The sequence below is a fragment of the Lissotriton helveticus genome, chromosome 1_1, assembly GCF_964261635.1.
Source record: "Lissotriton helveticus chromosome 1_1, aLisHel1.1, whole genome shotgun sequence".
Taxonomy (NCBI): Eukaryota; Metazoa; Chordata; class Amphibia; order Caudata; family Salamandridae; genus Lissotriton; species Lissotriton helveticus.
Window position 1 is genome coordinate 1,696,713,668 of NC_136057.1, and position 23,688 is coordinate 1,696,737,355.

The 23,688-nt window shown below is 45.7% G+C and overlaps 1 protein-coding gene across 1 annotated transcript in view; it reads left to right on the forward strand.

Annotated features, from left to right (window-relative positions):
• LOC144831437 (methyl-CpG-binding domain protein 5-like) overlaps nucleotides 1–23,688 on the forward strand; it is a 339,083-nt gene that overhangs the window by 224,957 nt on the left and 90,438 nt on the right. Inside the window, exons 7-10 of the mRNA XM_078688993.1 lie at nucleotides 376–1,088; nucleotides 1,291–1,480; nucleotides 15,190–15,401; nucleotides 17,441–18,364. Of these exons, the coding sequence (XP_078545119.1) occupies nucleotides 376–1,088; nucleotides 1,291–1,480; nucleotides 15,190–15,401; nucleotides 17,441–18,364 (2,039 nt within the window). The remainder of the gene's footprint in view (nucleotides 1–375; nucleotides 1,089–1,290; nucleotides 1,481–15,189; nucleotides 15,402–17,440; nucleotides 18,365–23,688) is intronic.

The window sequence follows — 23,688 nt, forward strand, 5'->3', positions numbered from 1 at the left end:
TGTAAACATATAAAATACAAAGGAGGTGCATTAGAAAGTTCTGCTTAAGTAGAAAGAAAACCTGCCAGGTTTTAGACAATTTCAAAAGGGAGTTGCAGAACCCTCTACTGTGCACTAGGAGCAGGTAAGCAAGCTTGTAAAGTATTTTACAGGTGGGGACAAAGAAAAATATTTGTTGCCTTTTTTATGAATGTCTTCAAAATAAATGTGTCAAAGTGTAAATCTTCACTTAGTACATTGTGATAACATCCAACATTATTAATCCTCTCCCTTAATTGGTTTGGTGCATAAAATGTGTGAAAGGATTTAGTCATGTAACCATATAAGACCAATCTTATGTGATGATTTATTTCATATGCTGCGTTTGAATTTCAGGTGCCTCGACTCATTTGGCAGCTGGCCCGAAAACAGCTTCTATTTCCAGTCCTGCAGTGAGTGCTGGCTCAGAGAATACTGGTGGGCTCCCATGCCAGTTGCCTACAGGGGATGTCTTTCCATTCCTAAACCAGGACGAGGTCCTGTCCTCTGCCAATACCTCCAGCTTTCCCAACCTCCTCACACAAAGTTTTCTGGCCTCGCTTCCTCTTTCACTGGCTCTCTCCCAGAGGCAGCATCTTTTAAACCAGACTCTGCTGAACCTGCTCTCAACATCCCTCGTTGGACAGAACGATGTGGCTTTGGGCCTCCAGAGCAATACAACAAGCCCAGCACCACAGGCCAGCCTTGGTGAACTGGAGGCCCAGGCACTGCAGAGCTTGCTGATGGCATCACTGCTTCACAATCCTTCTCAGCCCTCCTTGGTGCCACCCTTGGATTTTCTTCAGCAACAGAGCCAACTCCTTTCTGCCTTGATGTCGATGCCCCCCTTGCAAGATCCACTGACAAGTTCCTCACCAGATGGCGTGGACCGAGGGGAGACACCGATGACTGGGGCGATGGATGATGCTTTTTCTGCCTTTCCAGCAGCTGATGTTTTGCAGTCTCTTCTTTTCCCAGCTCTATCTCTCCCTCCGGCGCTTCTGGCTTTGAACTCGGCTCTTCTGGCAGCCAGCCTAGGAGCAACTGATTCTGGCATCTGTCAAACTCAAGTGAGATGCAGATCTGCTTATTTTTTATTTATTTAGTTATTTTTTCTTTATAGATTTTTATGACTATTTTATTGCAAGATGCACTTGACATTGATGACATGCTGCTTTCTTAGAATGTTTGCTTTTGCCCACTAAGACATTGTAAGTGATGTATGATTAGTTTCTGTAACACTTATCTCTGTCCACCGTGTTTCCATTTAAGGTCTCCTCCTTAGGATCTACCTCCACCACCAATACTCCAACCTCTGCCACTGCCTCTTCCACCGAAGGGAAGTCTGCAGGCTGCCCTACGGAAACTTCTGCCTCCTTCCTTCAAAATGCAGCAGCCCCTGGGAAGTTCAACCCTTTGATACCGCCTCTGATAAATCCAATGTTATGTGCCAGCTTGCTAGGTGAGTCTTTTTTGTTAATATCAAAGAATCTGCACTTGGGGTTTACTTTGCCTTGTAGGGAATTATACACAGATTCTGGTTTTCATTGGGGCTCCAGTTTGCAGGATGAATTGTTTCTGGATTCACATGCTGTGTATTAATTTGCCATCCAGTGGATACCCTGGAGAGATGGACAACACTCCCTTCAGATTTTATCCCAAGTGTTGTCACAGATTTGTGCAAAACTATTCCCAGACGTTCTGCAACTTGTGCCTGCTGAGTACTAAATTGCTGAAGATTGTGATGCATGTGCCAAGTTCCTGCCAAAAACTGGTAAAGTCATGGAGAAACAGTGGTGGTCACATGATGCTATAATGCAGCTGTCGCAGATGCAGACATCGCTCAATGACATATGCTTGTCTGGTGACGAGGAAGACAACACCAAGGAGATTGAGTTGATGTAGAGAAAGGGCTTTGATGTTCAAGAAAGGGACAGTCACCTTGAGAGACTGGAAGCAGCGAGGAAAACACACACACACACAAATACACACACACAACCCCCCCCCCCCCCCCATGATGTCCATGCCACCCTTGCAAGTTCTGACACTGCAGGAGGCATTTCATTCGAATGTACTTTGGATCGGAACAGGTTGAGAGAAAAGTAAGCAAAGAACAGTTGGCGCTGAAGTAGAAGTCAACACACACACAGACACACACACCCACACCCATGATGTCCATGCCCCCCCCCCTTGCAAGTTTTGACACTGCAGGAGGCATGCCATTCGAATATACTTTGACAACAAATGTCGATCGGAACAAGTTGAGGGAAAAGTAGGCAAAGAACAGTTGGCACTGAAGTAGAAGCCAACCCTGAACAATGGGCGCTGGAGTTCAAGTGGAAGAAGGTTTACCAGAAGCCGAAATGCCAGCTCTTGAGGAGCTGTTGAAGGGGTTTCAAATTGCAGCAGGATCAGCAGTTGTAACCTGTTAAAGAAGAGCACACGAAGCTTGAACCCACAACTACACCTGAACTGCAAGGTGCGGGACACGAAGATTTCTTCTATGTAGATGAGGGCAAGATCAAAGAGCTCACCTTTAAAGAATAGGGCATACAAGAACAGGATTGGCAAGACCTCCATTCTGTCTCTCCAACCCTGTTTAATAGGTGCTGAGGTCAAGTGAAAGAAATGTTGACTAGAAGCTGAAATGCGAGCTCTTTTGCAAAAGGAAGGAAAAGGAAGAGCCATTGAAAAGATTTCAAATCCCAACAAGACCAGCAGAGCCAAAACCTGTAGAAGAAGAGTACACAGAGCTTGAATCCCCAGCCACATCTGAACTTCATGACGAGGAACAGGAAGAACTCTTCTGTGAAGATGAGGACAACATCGAAGACCTCGCCTTTGAAGAATAGGGCACACAAGAACAGGATTGGCAAGACCTCCATGCAACGCTCCAGAGGAGGTAGTGGACTTGTATCCTTTGGGACCTTTGTTGTCAGCTGACCTATTGGTCCATAATTCCCTCATAAAACGGGCAGCAGACATCTAGGGTGTGCAACTCGAGGAGGACGAAAGCATAATCCTGCTCCCTTCTCCTTACCTCAATGCCATACTAGAAGATGAATTTGTACTTACCCATTGCTCCCAAGCATTTGCGACCTGTGGAAGGATGCTTTTTAAAAGCCTGTGTCCTCGAGGTCAGTGACTTCTTACAAAGAAAGAAAATCTAAACACTCCACTATGGACCCTATGTTCTTCAGGATCAACATGGCTACAGTCAGAAAGAGAGTCAAAAACCCTATATCATTAGGGCATCACCGTACAAGAAGAGCAACTGGGGGTAAATGGTGGGCAGAAAAAAGAATAGTGCAGTAGCCACTCATTGGAGAATTGCAAACTCCAGTACACTCGCAACTGCTACGGCCACCAGCACATGCCTCAAATTGGCTTTGGACTCTGCAGACACAGTGAGCAGGCAGATGTGCCCGGGGGCAATGTTAAGGAGCCATGCCTTGCTCTGAATAGCGGGCTTTAAGTCAGAAGGGCAGATTGCGATCATAAATTTTCCCTTTACAAGATAATACCTGTTCTGCCCTGCTTTGCAGTGAATTAGACGTTGGTGTAGCAGATTAAAAAGGTAAATGAAATCGCAAAGGCAATGGGGACTTTGCTGTTTTGGTGGGCTTGTAAGAGAAGCATTGCACCAACCCGTAGACTTTCAGGCAAAATTGTTTTTTCAGCCAAGCACCTCCCAGGCACCCTTCACTCAGCCAGGCAGCCTTCACTTAACCAGGCAGCCTTCACTTAACCAGGCAGCTCACATGGAACAGTGCCACAGTGGCAGTATTTCTGTGCAAGGGAAAGAGGAAAAACCCCGAAAGGTGTTCGATCTGCAGCAAAGTGAATCACTTGCCGTTTACTCCCAACAATGCAACACCAGTGGGAGCAATAATAGGAGAATTCGTCCACTAATGGGAGGCAATTCCCTTAGACAAGTGCATACTGGTCACTATTAAACATCTTGCAGCAAGTTGCTCAAAAATTCCCAACTGTGCCACCGAGAGGACAAATCAAAGCAAGAAGTAAAAGAACTTTTTTTAAAGCAAGCCATAGCAAAGATCCCCAAGATTTAAACTAGGGAGTATGCGCTGGGTACTTCCTTGTACCAAAGCCAGAGCAGCCCTTATGACCAATACCAGGCCTCAATTGATACGTAAGACGAGAAACAACCTTTGCCATGACTCCGGAACGACGAGTTCCGGAGTAACGCAAGCCGAACTACTACTTGCCCTAACAATGACTCAGCCTTAACTATGCATGTGCATAGTTAAGGCTGATTCAGTCTAGTGTTCGGGCATGGCGGAGTTCAGAGGAGCTTCGCACAGGAACAGGCAAGAGGGGTTTGTGATTAGTATTTAGAGGGTGTGGGGTTTGGGGTTAGTTTTTAGGAGGTATGTGGTGTTTGGGATTAGTTTTAAGAGGTGGAGGGGTTAGGGTTAGTTTTGAGGGTTGCAGGATTAGTTTTTAAGGGGTGGGGGGTTAGGGTTCAGGGGTTGGGGGTTTGAGGTTAGTTTTCAGGGGTTGGGATTAGTAAAAAAGGGGGTTGTGTTAGTATTTAGGAGGATCATGTTTAGTTGTGGGGGGAGGGGGTTGGGGTTAGTTTTTAGAGGGTGGGGGAGGTTGGGGGATCGGGGTAGTTGTTGGAATGCATTTTTTTTAACATCCACGCTTCTACAACGAAAAATCGTGGTAAAGGAAAGAAAATAGTAGTTTAGACGAGGTCGTGGCAACGACCTTGTTGTTAGGGTACTCGTTGTGGAACTCGTCGTTCCAACATACAACCACATAAGACACGGAGGTTAAAATGTATTACGCTGCAAGAGATCATACAATTTCTGAAGAATGAGGTCTTCATGGCTACCATGGACCTCAAGGACATCTACTTGCACATTCCAATTAACCACAGGCACATGTAGTTCCTCAGACAAGGTACATTATCAGGTCATTTGTGATAAAGTTTGCACTCTGGGTCTTCATGAAGTGTTTGGCTGTAGTAGCCGTTCGCTTGCAAAGAATGGGAATACATGCATTTCCCCTATTTGAATGACTAGCAGGTAAAGGTGAGCTTGCAAGCACAGGTGCTGCTTTTATATTGTGCGCCTGTAGGAGTCAGCAGCATGCGTAGTCATAGAGAACATTCAGTGTATAAGTTATTATTCGGAAACATTTGTTTGTTTTAGTGTTTCAGCTTGAAGGTTTTCATGCAAAAAGTAAAGCGGAATATCAGATGTTTTCAGATAAGGGGGTAAGGCTGCAGACGGGAGAATGGATGAAAGGTTAACGCACTGTGGAGCGACAGTTCAAAGAGGAATCCGGTTTTGTAATAATGTGTCAAGTGCAGTAGGGAAGTAAATAGGAAACCTGTAGGTTGGGGTACAGCAGTACGATTTAAGAGGTATCACGAGGGATGATGGCCAGCACAGGCTTGATATGCAGAGAGCACATGAGTCACCGTAGGGTCAGTATGTAGTTCATGTTTACTCGTTCAAAATTATGCACAATTAGTGGTAAACTCAGATGTTGTCTAACTAGAAGGCTGTTTTATCGTTATTTATGATAAACGGGAGTTTATAAAAATGTTAAATTGTAACATGACTTAATATATTAAATGCTACTTATGGTAATAATGAATATATATCTCTGTATTAATTTCAGCGTGCCCTGATGAAGAGCACTTGATGCTCGAAATGCATTGGTTTTAATAAACGCTGTTTTGGATGAACCCCCTGCATTTGTCATGTTTATGCGAAGAGGTCCGGATGGGCACAGCATTAACATCAGAAATATAGAAAATGGCATAATTACCCGTGTATGGATTGGAGTAAAAGTTGAAGATGGATAAATAATGGTGAAAAAGATTGAAAATATGTTGACACTAGCAATGTGAAGATATTGACAGCCAATGCGGCGACAAGCAACAGTGCGGCCGATTGGAGCAATATATTGCCCCCTCCATTGCTTGCAAGCACAATGCCAGATAAAAATTCAGACAGTGATGATAACACTTTACCAGCTTGGATGCACCATCATTTCAGAAACCTCATCCCCAGTCTCCGAGCAAGAAAAGAAATTATGTGGGCACAACACTAAATTCGAAAGAATCAAAATCATTCCCAGTACCAAAATGACCACCGTCATTGACAGAGCAAACTTACCTCTACCAGAAGGGGTAGTCTCTGGCAATGAGCGCTGTAATGAGACCAAAGGGCATGATAACGTCCTTCAACACACCAGGTTAGGCATGATCCCCATCCAAGAATGGGTATAGAGCAAATTGTCACAGGCCACTGTGAGTTTGGAGGCTCTAAAGGTTGTTACAAAGGGAAGGAAGAAGGAGATGCAGTGGTGGAATATGGAAAAATCAGCTTAGGCAGACTCTTCAAGTTCACAATTCCCTCAGTGACCATTGCCATGATTCTGTAGTAGGGGATCTCTGTGTGTAGTCATAATCTAGTGAATAGTCCCGCCCATGTGCGTGAACCCCGGAGCAATCAAAAATAATCTTTCAGTTAATAAATTCAGTCCTGCATAGACACTTAAAGGAAAATTAAAGACAATAATGCAGCCTGTACCTACAAGGCTACACTGTCCAGTACTTCAGCTTGAAATGCCAAGGATATAACATCAATAACACATTTAACACAATCTGTCAAGTTTCACCCATAGAGAAACTTTCCTCCCCTACCCAAATCCTTGGAATGATAGAGAGGAAGGAAGGGACAGAGAAGCCTCCATAGGCTGCCATTATGTGTCTGGAAAAGGGATACCATGCCTTTAAGGAACTCTCTGGAGACCCACGGTATCCCAGCATGCTCAGCCCCTTCATTTTACTTTCAGTTCTTTTTTCCGGCTCCTGCTAGCAGGACCCTGGAGCATTGAGCTCTCCCTTTTTTGTTTTTTTCTACAAATTTTGCACTTTTAAAGTGTTAGAGTGTGTTCACTCGACGTGTTTTTGCCTTTTCTCATCTTTGCTGGAGGTTCTCTAGTGTTTTGACTGCACTTTTATCAAATATGCCTGCCTTATTTGATAAATGCCCGGAGTGCTCTAGGAGAAAGGCAAAATCAGATCCTCACAGGGTGTGCATCCTGTGTCTGCCTTCTTCTCATGTTCCTGAGGAGTGTGATATCTGTCTACTGTTCCCTAAAAGGACCCTGAAGGACAGGGAGAAGACCAGGCTCCAAGGTTTGGAGCAGAGAAGGCAGCAAGGACAAGGTGGGTCTGGGCATGAAGGGGCTCCTTCCTCTACCCGTGCGCCGGCCTCTGGGGGGCTCCCCAGTAAGGAAAAGGCCAGAAACGCCACCGGTCTCCGTCGATGTCGATGGCCTCGACGTCGGCGTCGAAAGGAATGACCACAGTCTGTTCCCCGTCTCCCCAGGGCTCTGGGTCGAAGCGCCGTCGACGTTAATTTCCCATCGGGCCGGATCAACATTACCATCTATGACCCAAATGCCATCTGTTGTGCCCTTTGCTCACCCTTGTCAATAATTGATTGAATACTGTGACCTGATGTTTCCCACTGATGCAATGGAATGTTTACAGTGTGGTATGAATGTTTGAGTGAATGCTTTATGAAATCACAGCTGTTAGGGATATGATTGTGGCCATGAATGTCTTATGAACGTTATGATGTATGGGACTTCTTTGTTTTGTTATTAGCTCCACATGTTATCAATTCATATGTGGATGTTAGTATGTATTAAATCTCTCTTTTTTATAAGAACTTGTGAAAAAAATAACTATGAAAATAAAAATGATTAAAACTCTAAACATTGATGTAGTCAGAAGATAAACACTTTGTATGACTGATTATACCTAATGTTGCTCTTTGTAAACAAATAGGATCCCTTTACGGGACCATGTCTCATTAAGGCGGCAGGGTTTCTGTTCTTGTTTTGCTATTTATCTTCCCTATACCTGCCGACATATCGCGACCCACTGGGGAACCCCCTTCTATTTTGTTGGGACTGACGTCTAGACCACCGACGAGGTCGATGTCGAAGGACTGACTCGTCATCGAGCCATTATCGACGTCGAGAGGGGTCAAGACATCGACGTTGACACGTAAGTCAGCGGTGTCAAGACGAAGATCGGCGTCGAGACGGAGGTCGTCAATGCCGAGGAGATCGCCGTCGTCAAGAAGACAAACGCCGTCAAGGCGATGGCCATCGACGCCGAGCAGACGATCGTCGACTTCAAGGAGACGCTCGTCGACGTCGAAAGGACGCTCAGCGTCGAGGAGGAATCCTAGACGTTCTAGGACCAGGACGGAGTCTTCGGCTTCAGCGAGCACACGGTCGCGGCGGCGCCGTCGCTCTTCTACGAGGGGTAGAGCCTCAAGATCGCCCCCCTCTGGACAGAAGAAGGAGAAAAAGAGAGTGGGACAGTCTCCAGGCTCGGAGTACTCTCAGGTTTACTCACCCTCCAAACCGAGGTCTCCTACACCTCCTCCTTTGCCCGTGGATCCTCCTCCGCGTACCCCACCTCCTCCTCCACAACCTCCTACTCCTCCACCGCCTCTGGTTCCTCTTCACCGTCCTCCTCCACCGGCTCCGCCAAGGTCGGCCTCGCTACCTCGGGGCCTCCACAACCTAGGCTCCCGGTTCGGCTGCCACAGCGCCCTCCTTTCCGGCCCGCGGAACGTCCGAGGCCGCGGAGGTCGAGGTCTCGCTCAAGACGGAGAGATAGATCCAGGATTCGCCGTCGCTCGTCTACGAGGTCCAGACGGCGCCCTAGGAGGGACAGGTCTAGATCCCGCCACACGGATTCGTCCAGTGCCAGGGACTACTCGCCGACCCTGTTGGACTCCCCTCGGACGAGGGTGTCCCCGATCGACGACATTGTCTCCTTCCAGGAGGTGTTGCTGCGCGGTGCGGCGAAGCTGGGCATCACACTCACGGTGCCCACGCCCTTGACGTCCGTCATATTCGAGACCCTGCACAAGAAACAGGGCTGGTGGAACCCGCCATGGAGCTCTTCCTCACCCTGGCAGTTACGAAATCAACGACTTCCAGGCTGCAAAAGAAGTATCGGGCCCCAGACTCGGATCCTGCGTTTCTTCGCTTGGACCCTGCGCCGGACTCAGTAATTGTGACGGCGGCGAGGAAGCAACACGCCACCACCCCGTCATCGACAGTGCCTCCTGACAAGGAGAGCCGCTGAATGGATTCGGCAGGCAGGAAGGTCTGCGGGACAGCATCCACATCTATGAAGTCCGCAAGTGCCTCAGCCTTGTTGGGACGTTATGATCGGTCCCTCTGGGAGTCCCTTACACGGTTCTTGGAACTCCTTCCCCGGGAGAACAGGGAGGATTTCCAAGAAATCCTTAATGAAGGACTGATGGTCTCCAACCAGGTGATCAGTTCGGCTGCGGATTCCTCCCTCCTGGCAGCGCATAGATACTGCCATGGGGTCAACCTGAGGCGCCACGCCTGGCTGCGTCTGACGTCCTTGAAGCCCGAGGCGCAGCAGAGAGTTGCCATCTACCCTTCTCGGGTGAGACCCTCTTTGGAAAACATGCGGACGAGGAGATGGCCCGCATGAAGGCGGAGGTGGTGACATTGACGGCTGTCGGATTGGAGAAGCCGAAGGAACAGAAGAAGACCTTCCGCTCGTTCCAAAGACGCTACGGGGTGAAAGGTAGAGGGCAAGGTCGACAGGCTGGGCAGCAACAACAGCAGCAGCAGTTCCAGCGGCGCCCGTTCCAATAGTGCCAGAGGGGCCGTGGTGGTCAGCAGGCCTCATCCGCGACCAAATGCCTGGCTGGGTCTAGGCCCTGAGGTGCTTCTTCCCCCTCATCCGTTACCCGCTCCGGTGAGGGGAAGCATCCAACATTACCTGGCAGCGTGGAGAAACATTACTCAAGACAAGTGGGTGCTGAATATTGTTTGCAATGGATACTGTCTTCGGTTCACCAGTCCGCCTCCAGCGATTCCACCGGTCAGCTCGCTGTTCCGGCTGCGCGAGCTCCAGGCGGAGGCCGATACCCTGTTAAGAAAAAGGGCAATAGAAGGCATCCCTCTATCTCAAAGGGGAAAGGGCCTTTACTCACGCTTCTTCCTAGTCCAGAAGAAGGAGAAGAACGAGTTCAGACCCATTCTAGATTTGCGACAAGCAAACAAGTGGATCCGCAGGGAAAAGTTTCGAATGCTGTCTTTGCACCAGATTTATCCTCAGCTGCAGAGAGGAGACTGGCTGTGTGCGATAGATCTGCAAGATGCGTACTTCCATGTGCCCATTACACTGAAACATCGGAAGTTCCTGCGCTTCCTCGTCGGCGCCAATCACTATCAGTACACCGTACTACCGTTTGGACTAAAGTCTGCACCCAGGACTTTTTCGAAATGCATGGCTGTGGTGGCAGCACACCTGAGAAAGAACAAGGTGTTTGTCTACCCGTACCTGGAAGACTGGTTGATCAAAGCCTCCACCTTCCAGGAAGCACAGTCGCACTTCAACAGGATGGCCGTCCTGTTGAACAGTGTGGGGTTGCACATAAATCTGTCCAAGTCTGTCCCGATTCCTGTGCAGTGCCTGCAGTACTTGGGAGCCTCCATCAATACGCTGTCGGCAAGCGTGCCTCTTTCGGAGGAGAGACACTTATCCATCCTTCGGAAGGCTCAGGCTCTCATAGCTGCTCCATCTACAACAGTGAGGACGGTGTCTTCTCTACTGGGATCGATGGCCTCTGTATCTTGCTCACTCCGCATGCGCGCCTACACATGAGGCCGCTACAGGAATGTTTGGAGGACCAGTGGGACCAGAGGAAAGGGTGTTGGGACGACCGGATTCTGTTTTGTCTTCATGGCCAACAATCCCTGAGATGGTGGTGCTCGGCAGAGAATCTCCTCAGAGGGGTTCATTTCCACAAGGACATCCCGACTCAGACTATCGTCCGTCCTTCCAGACCAACTCCTTGATTTTGCAGACGGACAATACGACCACGATGTATTACCTCAACAAGCAGGGGGGTTCAAGATCGCGCACTCTGTCACAGGAGGCGCAGGCGATCTGGCACTGACTTCTAGCCAGAGGACTAACGATAACTGCAACTCATCTGCCCGGTGTGCAGAATGTTCAGGCAGACGCCCTCAGCAGGTTGCTTCAAGAAAACCACGAGTGGGTCATAAACGACGAGGTGCTCAATGACATCTTCGCCATGTGGGGCACTCCAGACATGGATCTGTTCGCCATCGCCGAAAACAGCAAATGCAGCGACTTTGCCTCGAGGTATTACCAACCGGGGACCCTGGGGAACGCGTTATGGATCAGCTGGTCGAGCAGCTTTCTGTACGCTTTTCCACCCATTCCCCTGATTCCGGCAGTGCTCATCAAGCTGGCCCAGTCCCGGGCGCGGATGATCCTCATTGCTCCGGAATGGCCCAGGCAGTGGTGGTTCACGGACCTGCTTCACCGGTCAATCCTGCCTCATTGGCGGCTGTCGTGTCGGCCGGACCTTCTCACGAATTTCGGGGGGCACATGGTGCACCCCAACCTCTCATCGTTGAGTTTGGCGGCATGGCTCCTGAGATAGTGCAATATGGCCACTTGAATCTTCCTGAGGATTGCATGGACATATTGAAGGAGACTAAGAGGCCATCTACTAGGACCACTTATGCTTACAAGTGGAAGAACTATGATCCGACGACCTGCAAGGAGGATGTTATCCTTCCGTACCTTCTGCATCTAGCTCAGTCTGGCCTTAATTTCCATTCATTAAGGTTCATCTGGCTACATTGACTGCTTACAGAAAATGCCCTTCACAGACATCCTTCTTCCAGATTCCTGTAATTAAGGATTTTTTGGAAGGGTTGAAGAAGGTGTTCCCTCCTGTTCGGCTTTCTTCGCCTTCATGGGAGCTGAATGTGGTGCTGTCCAGGCTGATTAAGGAACCTTTCGAGCCTATTCATAAGGCTTCACTGCAGCACCTGTCTTGGAAGGCGGCATTCCTGGTGGCCATTACATCGGCCCGCAGGGTGAGTGAAAATCAGGCATTGTGTTGCCAGGAACCTTATACTGTATTTCATGATGCTAAGGTTGTTAGGCGTACTTACCCTAAGTTCCTTCCCAAGGTGATTTCTGATTTTCATGTTAATCAGACTATAATTTTACCAACATTTTTCCAGAATCCTTCCACTCCAGCGGAACGGTCTCTACATTCCCTGGATGTCAGAAGAGTGTTGAAATTCTATCTGGATGAGACCAAGGATATTCGTAGGTCCGACCAGCTGTTTGTCAACTATGGGTCGGTTAGGACTGGTCTGGCTACTCCGAAACAGTCCATCTCTAGGTGGATTGTGTCATGTATCCAGCTCTGTTATCAGAAAGCGAATAAGACCTTAGGGGGTAAGCCTAAGGCTCATTCTACCAGGGGCAAAGCAGCTACAACAGCTTTGCTTCAAAATGTTCCCATTGCAGAGATCTGCAGGGCGGCCACTTGGAAGTCGGTCCACACCTTTGCTAAGCACTACTGTCTGGACTCGGATGCCAGAGCAGATGCTCAGGTTGGGCAGGCTTCGCTGCGGAATCTGTTCGCACAATAGTGGTGTTGTCTTTATTTCTCCACCGCCGGATTGTTTTTGGATGGGCTTACCATTCTATTCACTAGATTATGACTATACACAGAGATCCCCCTACTACAGAAGGAGTAGTTTCTTATCTGTAACTCCAGTTCTGTAGTAGGGGTATCTGTTATAGTCATAAGCGCCCGCCCTCCTCCCCGGTGGAGAAAATGGTACTGTGATGTATGCTACAGGCATTGCTTTAAGCACCTTCAAAAAGAACTGAAAGTAAAAGGAAGGGGCTGAGCATGCTGGGATACCGAGGGTCTCCAGAGAGTTCCTTAGAGGCACGGTATCCCTTTTCCAGACACATAATGGCAGCCTATGGAGACTTGTCTGTCCCTTCCTACCTCTCTATCATTCCAAGGATTTGGGGAGGGGAGGAAAGTTTCTCTATGGGTGAAACTTGACAGATTGTGTTAAATGTGTTATTGATGTTATATCCTTGGCATTTCTAGCTGAAGTACTGGACAGTGTAGCCTTGTAGGTACAGGCTGCATTATTGTCTTTAATTTTCTCTTAAGTGTCTATGCAGGACTGCAATGAAGACAGCTTAAGAGATTATTTCTGATTGCTCCGGGGTCCACGCACATGGGCGTGACTATTCACTAGATTAGGACTATAACAGAGATACCCCTACTACAGAACTGGAGTTACAGGTAAGAAACTACTCCATCTTTCACACACTGGGGTTTGAGTGCAAATGAGAAACCTGAGCTTCAAGTGTCTGTAAAGCACACAAGCACCAATAAATGTATAATATGTACAGATCAAGTAGAAACGTTAGCACATGTGCTGTTTGTCTGCCCTGCCTATTAAGGTCTGGTTGGTGTAAATATGTAGGAATATGGGCACTAGATTACGCAGCACAGCTCTGCACAGACCCATCACCCAAGTACGCTGTTCCAATGGCAACATTTTAAGGTGGATGTGGTGTATCCGTTAACAAATATTTACGGCTGGAAAATGAAACTAAGTTGTTTCCAATTACGATCGAGTATTCGGACTAAAATTATGTGTGTTTTATCATGAACCACTGTACTGTATTGTTCGGGATTTCTGATGCCTATCTTGATATGTTGCATAAAGTGTTTTTACTCAAGCTTTTAACTTTTTTGTGATTGTTTTTAACCATTTATCTGTAACGCTTTTATGACACAAACGGTCGAATAAAGCATTCTTTGACTTACATAAATGTGTGGGAACTCAAGTCTGTCTTCCTGGCCCCCTAAAAGCTTTAACACCCAAGTACAAGTGAAAGCAGGGAACTTTAGGGATGGGCCTTACAGAGACACATAACACAAGTGACATTTACCCCAACCAGCAGTACAAACGCTAGAGGCAGGCAGGCTGAGTAGGCAAATAAGTGCCCTGCACGAATTGGAGCTTAAATACCGGGTACTGCAAGGGTGTTTCGCAAATGGGGTACACAAGATATGGACATATCCACAGCAACAGAAAATGCAAAATGCCATGACTTTGTGTCCAGGTACCCACACCATCTATGACTGGAATGTCCTATCAATAGGCTAGTCAGGGACATTTTCATAAACGCTTGCCTTGTACCTCTAATCCTATTGCTGATAAACAAGTGCAAGTAATCGCCCATGGTGCACGAGAGTGGGCAAGACAGAAGTGTTTCTCAGACTTTGTGGAGATCCTAAAGGGAGCTATAATAAAGCTATACGCCTCACAAAACCTGCTGACAATGCAGAAGAAAGTCTGCCACGGAGAGCCTGTTAGGCTTAACCTAGTGGCTTCTCCTCCAGACTTAGAATTCGGACATCTGGGTCTACCACAGAGAAGCTCGGATATTGGAGGTCTAAGAGAAGCCAGCAGAGCAAGCACACAAAATGCTATGCAACACAGTGGGACAGATATGTTCTCTGTGCAACAGGCAAGGAATTATGGACATTAGAACACAGGACAGTACAGTCATTTTAAACCTCATCGATCTTCTAGATGACGACCTCAAATACACATCACTGAAGTAAATGGACATTTACAAGTTTTCCAGGAGTCCGCTAGGAAAGCAGGGACTTTCACAACCTTCCTAGAATACTTTTAAAAAATGTTACAATTTGTTTTAGACTTACACAATTGTTTTTAAAATTGATATCACATTGAGTGGCTTAGTCATATAGGGCCAGCCTACTAATAACGTTTCTTTAACCCTGAAGCCTCCTTCTGACCAACATGCCTTTATCCCATTTTTTCCTATTCTTAATTAATCTGGGAAGTTGAGGCTAGATGCAAAGATACAAATAGTTAGTTTATTAGCTGTTATAACACCAACAGACCACACTTAGCAGCCCTTCAAATCATCACAGAAATACACCTTCCACCGAGTAGAAACTCTGAAAATAAGTCCAACAAAAGTGCTTATAGTATTCAGCCACCAACTTGAAAGTTTCTGAGAGATAGAACCTATGTTTGTGATCTTGTGTCTTTTGCTGAGCTCTCTAAAGCAGCCTAAATGTTGACAGACATAGGCTAGAAGTAGCAACTCCCTCACATTTGACAATGTCATTTTGTATAATTTATGATGAATGAGTAATTGTGCCTCTGAGATGTGCACATTTTTATTTTGATTCTGTTCTGTCTGACTTGTAGGGGATCTTTCAGCACTGAACACTAACGCCAGCAACTCAACATTGGGGAGCCTACAAGCCTTGCTGGGGACCAACCCGCTGCTACAGAACCAGCAACCGCTGCTTCCGGCCCTCCAGAGCCCTTTGGGTTTGCAGCTCTTTCATGGGCAATCACTGCTGTTGGGGCACTTACACAGCTCCAACCCACTGACCTATCTTCTCCAGAATCTTCAGGTATGCTATTCTTTTGTCAAGGGTCCCAAAGAAATGAGCATTTAAAAACCACAAGACAATGATCATATGATCTGTTTATTTAACATAAGTGGACATCTTACCTATGAGCTTTGCTCTGGTCCCTTACCACCCACCTTGTGCTTCTCAAAATAAGCACTTTGATTTGCGGTCTGAGCTATAACGACACTCAAATATGTTTTAGTAAGAGAAGGAAGCAGTGAAAAAGTAAACCTAGCCCCTGCCTTAGTACACATTTATTATTTGTTTGTTTTAAATGTTTTTGTAATGATGTGTAGGTTAGTACAGCAATACCCAAGAGGCACAGTAACAATGTTTAAAGCTAGTTGAAGTCATTTGAATAGCTAGGTTTACATTGTGAGCCTTTATTGGTGCAGATTAACCTTTTGAATGCTATGGGGATTTTTCCCCTGTGCTGGAAAATCATGATTACCATTATTCATGACGAGCTGGGCTCGTCATGAGCGTAGCAGGAGGCTACTGCATGACGAGCCCAGCTCGTCATGAGCGTCGAAGGGGTTAACTGCGTCTTTGATTCACAGCCTCCCATAATTTGCATGCGTTTCAAGTAAATCACTTATCACACCATCACATCAAAAAGGGAAAGGCGTAATGTTGCCACATCCTAAGTAAAACAGTTGGGGTGGATATAGCCAAGCCAGTTCCTAGACTCTCTGAAACTGGTGGCTTCTTCGCAGTGCTCCTCATGACCTCTTCGTATAATCTCAACTCCTCTGATCAGCAGTCCCTTTAAAAGCTACTAGATTATTGTTTAATTTACATATGCAATTAAGTTACCTGGTTTGCGTTTTGGAATTGCAGTTTACTTTGAGGTAGCAAACCTTCAGGGTACGGCAACGACATATAGTGAGGGTTAAGTGTCTAGCACGGTCTGCAGTCAACTTCTTATGAAGCATAGTTAAATGCTGCATTTCTATACTAGGAAGAGATATATAAGGAATGCTAAGACCCTTCTGCCAAACATTCTGCTGTAGTCTTTTTACCTGATGTTCAGAATGGGGAAAATACTCCTTAGAAAAAATGTGTGGGAGACAAGTGACGCCTCACGGAAACACCACCAACGGGGTAACTGGTATGAAATTTCCAGACAGGCCCCTGTCTCATCATCGGTCGTCACCTGCCTCTCAAAGAAAAAGAAGAAAGAAAAGAAGTGTCCACAACAAACAACAAGAATTGTGACAAACAGTGGATAGCAGTAATATCTGCTGGTGACAAACACATAACATAAAGAAGTGCTTAAAAGCCAAGCATAAAGACCCCTTAACCAACTTTATTTATAGGGAATTGCTTATGCTATGGTGACTAAAAAGGCTGGTAGCTATTCATGCCTACCATTACCTATTGCCAGTGCCGACATGTTACACTGCTAAAGCTCGTTAAGCAGTTTCATCAGGGCTGCACTCATGTGCCACCACTCCACTTTCTGGAAATTTCATACCAGTTACCCCGTTGGTGGTGTTTCCGTGAGGCGTCACTTGTCTCCCACACATTTTTTCTAAGGAGAATTTAGTCCAACACGACTGTGTGGACACGTGTGACTAACATATTTAGGTCACGAGTGTTGTTGTTCGGTGTTGCTGTTAAGGCGAACAGGCGGGACTTTTTTAACGTGGGCGGGAGTGCAGTGCAATATCTCCTTATAAAATGTTTAAGAGATTGAGAGGTAGCAGTATATATTAACTGCCCCATTTTGGAGTCACTGACATGTTTTGACGCCTGAGGACTGGGTCTTTTGTTGTTTGACATTTTCTGAGTGGAGGGCGACCCTTTCCTTTTTCCCTCTGAGCTCCTATTGTGTATTAGAAACCTGATTTTTCTTAGCTGTGGTCACTGGCCTTTCTGACTCTGTCATATTGAACAGCCTTCTGTCCTTGAGACCTTTAGGCACCCTTGGTAATAATGATGATGATGATTCATCAACCATTTTCCTATTTTTAAACAAATTGTTTTTAAAAGTTGTGGTTTGTTTTCTCTTCCTTTTATTCTCCACCAACCTACAGCTTAATTCCAGTCCAGGCTTGGAAAAGCAAGGTCACCCCTCTCAACAGACTGAAGGAACCAGTGCCTCATCTTCTCCCAGCCCCTCAGTGAGCCAGCATTCTTCAGAGCAGAACTTGTCAGAAAAAAACCACCCGCCGACTCCCGCCTTTTCTCCCTTTTGCACGGATGCTTCCAGAAAAGTTCAAGATCTGATGTCTTGCCTCTCGCATCACAACCCTTCCCCGACAGGGAATGCCTCAAGTGCCTTAGACTACAGCCCTGCCTCCAAGCCATTGGATTACTCTCTTCCATCCCATGATAGCCTCAACTATGCTATTGATCGGACAGTGGGGCCAGTTCAGTTGTGTGACCGAGGCTGCCTAAACACAGAGGAACCGATAGAATCGGAGAATCAAAGTTCTGAGGCGGTCAGACCTCCATCTAAGAAAAGCAGAAGATCAACTGAGGTGGGAGACACGACTGAAGAGATGAATGGGGAAATGCCTGACCAAACTCCTCCTATTGAGGACAGGCAGCCAACTCCCATCATCAGGCCTTCCGAGAATGAATTACACCCCCAGAATGCCTTAAAGCATCCTAACCAGGGTGGACATACAAGGACAGAGCATGCAAGGGACTGGGATACTAGTAAACACTTCAATGGCCAAGTGGTCAGTCAGTATGATAGGGTGACAATGTGTTCACGAGTGGAGAATCTGTCGGAACCTTTGCCCAGTGCCTTTTGGAGGTGCAACCGAGAAGTCTCGTTCCAAAGCAGTGGTGGTGGGTCTCCAGACTCCAAAGGTGGCACAGCAGAAGGGATACTAGACCCTTTTCACCCAATTGAATCGAAAATGGATCTAACTGATGGCGTCCCAAGTCTCTCTTTTCTCATGGACAAAACTGAGAGAAACGCCAGTCAAAGGGAGGCAGAAGCAACTGAGGTATGTTATTTGATATACAGTTTTCTGCGCTTATTATGAGGACAAACAAGCTCTACTATATCATACGAATACAGTACTGGAGAATGAATGCCTTTTGTTTTTTGTTCAGTAAAAACATATCCTCTCAACATTGGTTCACCAGTACCAACTCTGCTTTGGCCAGTATTAACCAGCAGTCCTTACTCTTCAGGGTGACCTCATGGGGAATGATTATACCTTGTAGTTTGCAGCTTCCACTTGTAAAAGCAATATTTTTTAAACAAAAATCATGTGAGAAAGATCCGTTGTATTTCTGATTCCTACAATACTATCTCTGTTAGATGTGAAGTGAGGTGAAAACCATGTTTTCAACAGCTGTTATCCAAAGTAAACTACACAACTACACAAATAATGTATTCAGTTATTTTTCATACTAGAAAGAACCTCTGTAACTAACCTACGAGCCTCTTCAGGTTCCCACTTACGGGAACCTTTAGTAGGACGATGACAGGACCATGAATTCTGTATACAGGTTTAATGCTCGTCCAGCCCACACTGGTGTTTCTTCCATGCTGGCCTTGAATCACTATGGAGGGAGTAAGGGTTTTGGTTTATTTATTTATTTATTTTTTTGCTTGTTTTTATTAAGCGTTTATGTCAGCATGCAGACAAGACAAAAACAATGACATATAGGCAATCATAATACATTTTCCATTTTTTCCACGTATTGACAGATAAACATTGTATACCATCACTGATTCATAATTCATCAATTCATCGTATATCATAAATTCATATCCAGTTAGCAATAGGAGACCACAATTTTAAATCTTGAATTTTCTTTCTAGCGCCCTTTGTTTTGTAAACTGAAATCTCAAGATGATAAATGGACAATAATCTTGATTGCCAGTTGATAAAAGTTGGTGGTTCAACATCCAGCCATTGGGACGTAATGCATAAACGGAAAATAGACATACAAATAAACAAAAACCCTTCTTCAGCCTCCGACCGAGAGCTAGCCGAGCTTTCTTGACAACCAAAAATCACCAGTTCAGCCGACAGTTGTTGTCGAATACCTAGGCTATGTGTCAAAAAGTACTCTACTTCTTTAATAAACTGAGAAAGTGTGGGGCAAAAAAAACACATATGGGGTGCATCCGCAGCATATAGCCCACAACGGTTGCACTGATTCCCCCTTGTAGACTTCCACTTGGCAAGTTTTCTCGGTGTGTAATATAGGTCAAAGATAGACATGAAATGTTGACTCTTTAAGGGGCCGTTATATAGAACTTGTATGGCAAGCTCAATGATTCTCTAAATTAATTCGTTCGATCTCCAATTTATTTTGCCATTTTACCTCCCAAACCACGAGGTCATCTTCCACCTTTTCAATAAACATCTGATATAGCGGTCCCATTTTTGATCTTCGTTTAATTGCTTCAAAAATGTCTACCCTTTTCAATATAATCAAATTTTGAGATATTTTTTGCTTGAGGAAGCTGCGTATCTGGAGATATTTAAAAAAATCCATTCGGGGTAATTTATATTTCTGCTGCAGAAAATCAAAAGGAACTAGCTGCTTCCCCTGAAACAAATCTCCAATTTGACAAATTCCAACACTTTGCCACCTGACCATAACCTGGTCTCCAAATATTCTGGAAGAAAGGGGCAATTCTTGAATGAAGTATAAAAATTCAAATTAGAACTTATGCCAAATTTCTTTTTGGTTTTTCTCCATATTTCATAAGCGGTGCAAACAACTTTAAATTTTATTTTCTTATAGTAACTGGGTTCAATTAATCGGTTTAAACATTGACTTGCCTCTGTACCCAATAACATCTCATAGATAGAGGGCGCTGCAAAATCTTCTGTAGGATCATCCTGCAAAATTAAAACCCCCATGTGCTGTAATATGGCTATCCAATGATATAAACGGAAATTGGGTACACCCCAACCTCCCCTGGATCTAGGTAGCATACACCATTTAAGAGCTCTCCTTGAGCGGGAGTAGCTCCTTAAAAACCTCGAGCACATTCTCTCAATATGGGAAAAGAAGGAGGCTGAGATAAGTAAAGGGATGGCCCGAAATAAATACAAAAATGTAGGGAAAAGAAGCATTTTTAAAACAGTACGCCCATAAAGAGATAAATGTAAGTTGTTAAGCCTTTCCAATGTCTTGTTAGAAGAGACAATTATTGGGTCCTAATTCAAGGAAATAATATCCTCAACTTTAGGTGATATTTTGATGCCTAGATTGGTTGCATCTACTTCAAAATTGATATCAGCTGGTCGGCCAGCCTCTGAGTGAATCAGTTGTGTCTTAGAGACGTTTAATTTATAGCCCGAGAGACTTCCAAATACCTCAGCTGCGTCTATGATCCCAGGTAAGGCATTACTAACATCAGACGTAACCACAGCAATGTCATCTGCATAGGCAAATACTTTATACGCCACATTATTTATCTCAACCGGTTTTATTGCAGGGTTTTTCTCCAAAGTAATTATAAAGGGTTCAATATAAAGAGCGAATAGCAAGGGGGAACAGGGGCAAACTTGCCTCGTCCCCCTTGCTATCGCAATATTACCTGACAGCCTACCCGAAATACGAATAGTAGCCGATGGCTGGCGGTATAAAGTCTGTATGGCCGTAATAAATTCCAGCGGAAACCCCTTCCATGCCAGGACTGACCACAAAAACATCCACGAGACCCTGTCGAATGCTTTCTCAGCATCCAACAGGGCCACGCCAACAGGGGAATTAGTACCTTGCGACCAGTCCAGCATGGATATAATCCTTTTGACATGATCTGTAGTATATCTGTGTTGAATGAAGCCATGTTGTCTTAGTGAAACCAGCCCTGGCATTAAGTCATTCAATCTATTCGCAATTAACTTTGAGTATATCTTACTGTCTGAGTTTAGTAGCGAAATGGGCCTATAAGATATCATGACAGTATCTTTCTTCCTTTTCTTTTTAAAAACCACAATCGTTGCTTGGGACCAGGAGTCAGGAGCATTGCCAAGAAAGGCTTGTTGACAAATTTCTAATAGTTAATTTTTTAGCGTATTCTTAAAGGTTCGGTAAAATTCGAGTGGGATACTATCAGGACCCATAGCCTTTCCCTGAGCTAGTCCTAATAAAGCCAACTCGACTTCTTCCCAAACCAAGGGTGCCGATAATATCATCTTTTGCGTGTCCTGCAATTCATTCGACACCAGGCCTTTTAGATATTCACCGTCATCCCCTGATCCGAAATCTGACCCAGGGCAGTTGTACAGGAATTGATAGTATCCTTGGAAGGCTTCCAAAACGCCCTCCTTAGTTTCTTGCAAGACACCATTTAAGTCGATAATTTTGGCAATATCATTATACACTACTTTGTCCCTTAATCTTTTAGCCAGCATTCCTACCTCATTTACATGCTTCCCATAATTCACATGCAAAAACAACAGGTGATGGACAGAATGCAGAACAATGTCATACATTCACCCCCGTACAGAGATCTGGGCCTAAATCCATCGTTTTTTTGCTCACCATGCCATTCCAGTTTGAACCCAGCCATATGCAAATCAGTCGTGATCCTGTGACCCATGGGAACAGTCCAGCCCGAACTGCCAAACCAGGTCCTCCCTGGACTGGAAACAAGCATCCGAGGACCGGTTTCGGTCTTTCAGCCCTCATCAGCCTGGATAGCTTGATTCCAGTGGCATGGAGAGCACGGGACTCATGTCAGAGCATACCCGTCCCACTCGAGGTGACAAATGCAAAAACAACAGGTGATGGACAGAATGCAGAACAATGTCATACATTCACCCCAGTATAGAGATCTGGGCCTAAATCCATCGTTTTTTTGCTCACCATGCCATTCCAGTTTGAACCCAGCCATATGCAAATCAGTCTTGACCCTGTGCCCCATGGGAACAGTCCAGCCCGAACTGCCAAGCCAGGTCCTCCCTGGACTGGAAACAAGCATCCAAGGACCGGTTTCGGGCTTTCAGCCTGGATAGCTTGATTCCAGTGGCATGGAGAGCACGGGACTCATGTCTGAGCATACCCGTCCCACTCGAGGTGACAAATGCAAAAACAACAGGTGATGGACATAATTCACAAGCACAGTCTCTCACCAGAACACCAAAGGCTACTTAAGAAGTAGGTCAAAGCGCTCCTTCTCAAAGGGGTTATAGAACCCGTCCCCTGCCATCAGCAAGACACAGGAGTGTACTCACAGTTCTTCCTAATACTCAATAAAGGCTGCTCACTCAGAGCCATTCTGGTGCTCAGGCCCCTAAACGAATACATTCTGTCAGAACATTTACATATGGTCATCCTTCAGGATGTAATTTTGCTTCTCCAGCAAGGAGTCTTTATGGCTGCACTTGAATTCAAGGATGCCTAGTTCTACATACCAATGCATCCGGCTCATCGCCGGTATCTCAGTTTTGTAGTCAGCGGAAAGCATTGCCAATTCAAACGTCTCACCTTTGGGGTCACAACTGTTCCATGGGTGTTTATCAAGTGCCTTGTAGTGGTGGCCACACACTGGGCATCCACGTTTTCCATTTCTGGATGACTGGCTGATCAAAAGTGCCACCCGCCAGCAGTGTCGAGCACTGTTTCTTTCCCCACAACCTGATTCAGTTGCGGAAGGGCTCTCCATACTTGGGATATAAAAGGAGCCCTTGTGTATTACGTTGATAGAATCAGACCATTTAGAAAGACCCAACAACTTTTTGTTGCTTTCTCTTAGTCCCACAAAGGAATTTCCTACCCAAGTCAGGGATTGCCAGATGTATAGTTCAATGCATCCAGACATGCTATGCTAAAACTAAGAGGACTCTGCCTGTGGGGTGGGCCTTACCGAGCCCACTGGCGCAGGTGTTGCCCTTCTTTTCGCACTTCTCCTTTAGACTGACAAAATAGAAATTGGCACGGAAGCTGTAATATTAAACAAATAGTTTATTAAAACCTCATGATTGGAACTACGTCGATACACAACCCTCAGGCAATATATGAGGCAGCACATGGAGTAAAGAAACCATGGTGCTTGTATACTGTGATAGTTGCAGAGTAAGCATGGAAGCTCAAAAAGAGGCAGTACAAGTTTACACACAAATAGTCATCTACATATAAGGGTACATGAGAATCGCTTACTCAACAAAGTGGGAGTAGCTACACAACTGCTGACATCAGTTAAAATAGCCTGACAGTTAACTTTGTAACAGTTGCATTCCAACAGCTACAAGTCTTTCTGAGCATGCGCAGGTTCTGGCTCAGTGATGAAAGAGTTAATTATAGTTGATGACTCAAGCGAAATACAAGGACAGGCAACAGTGAGGATGGGAGG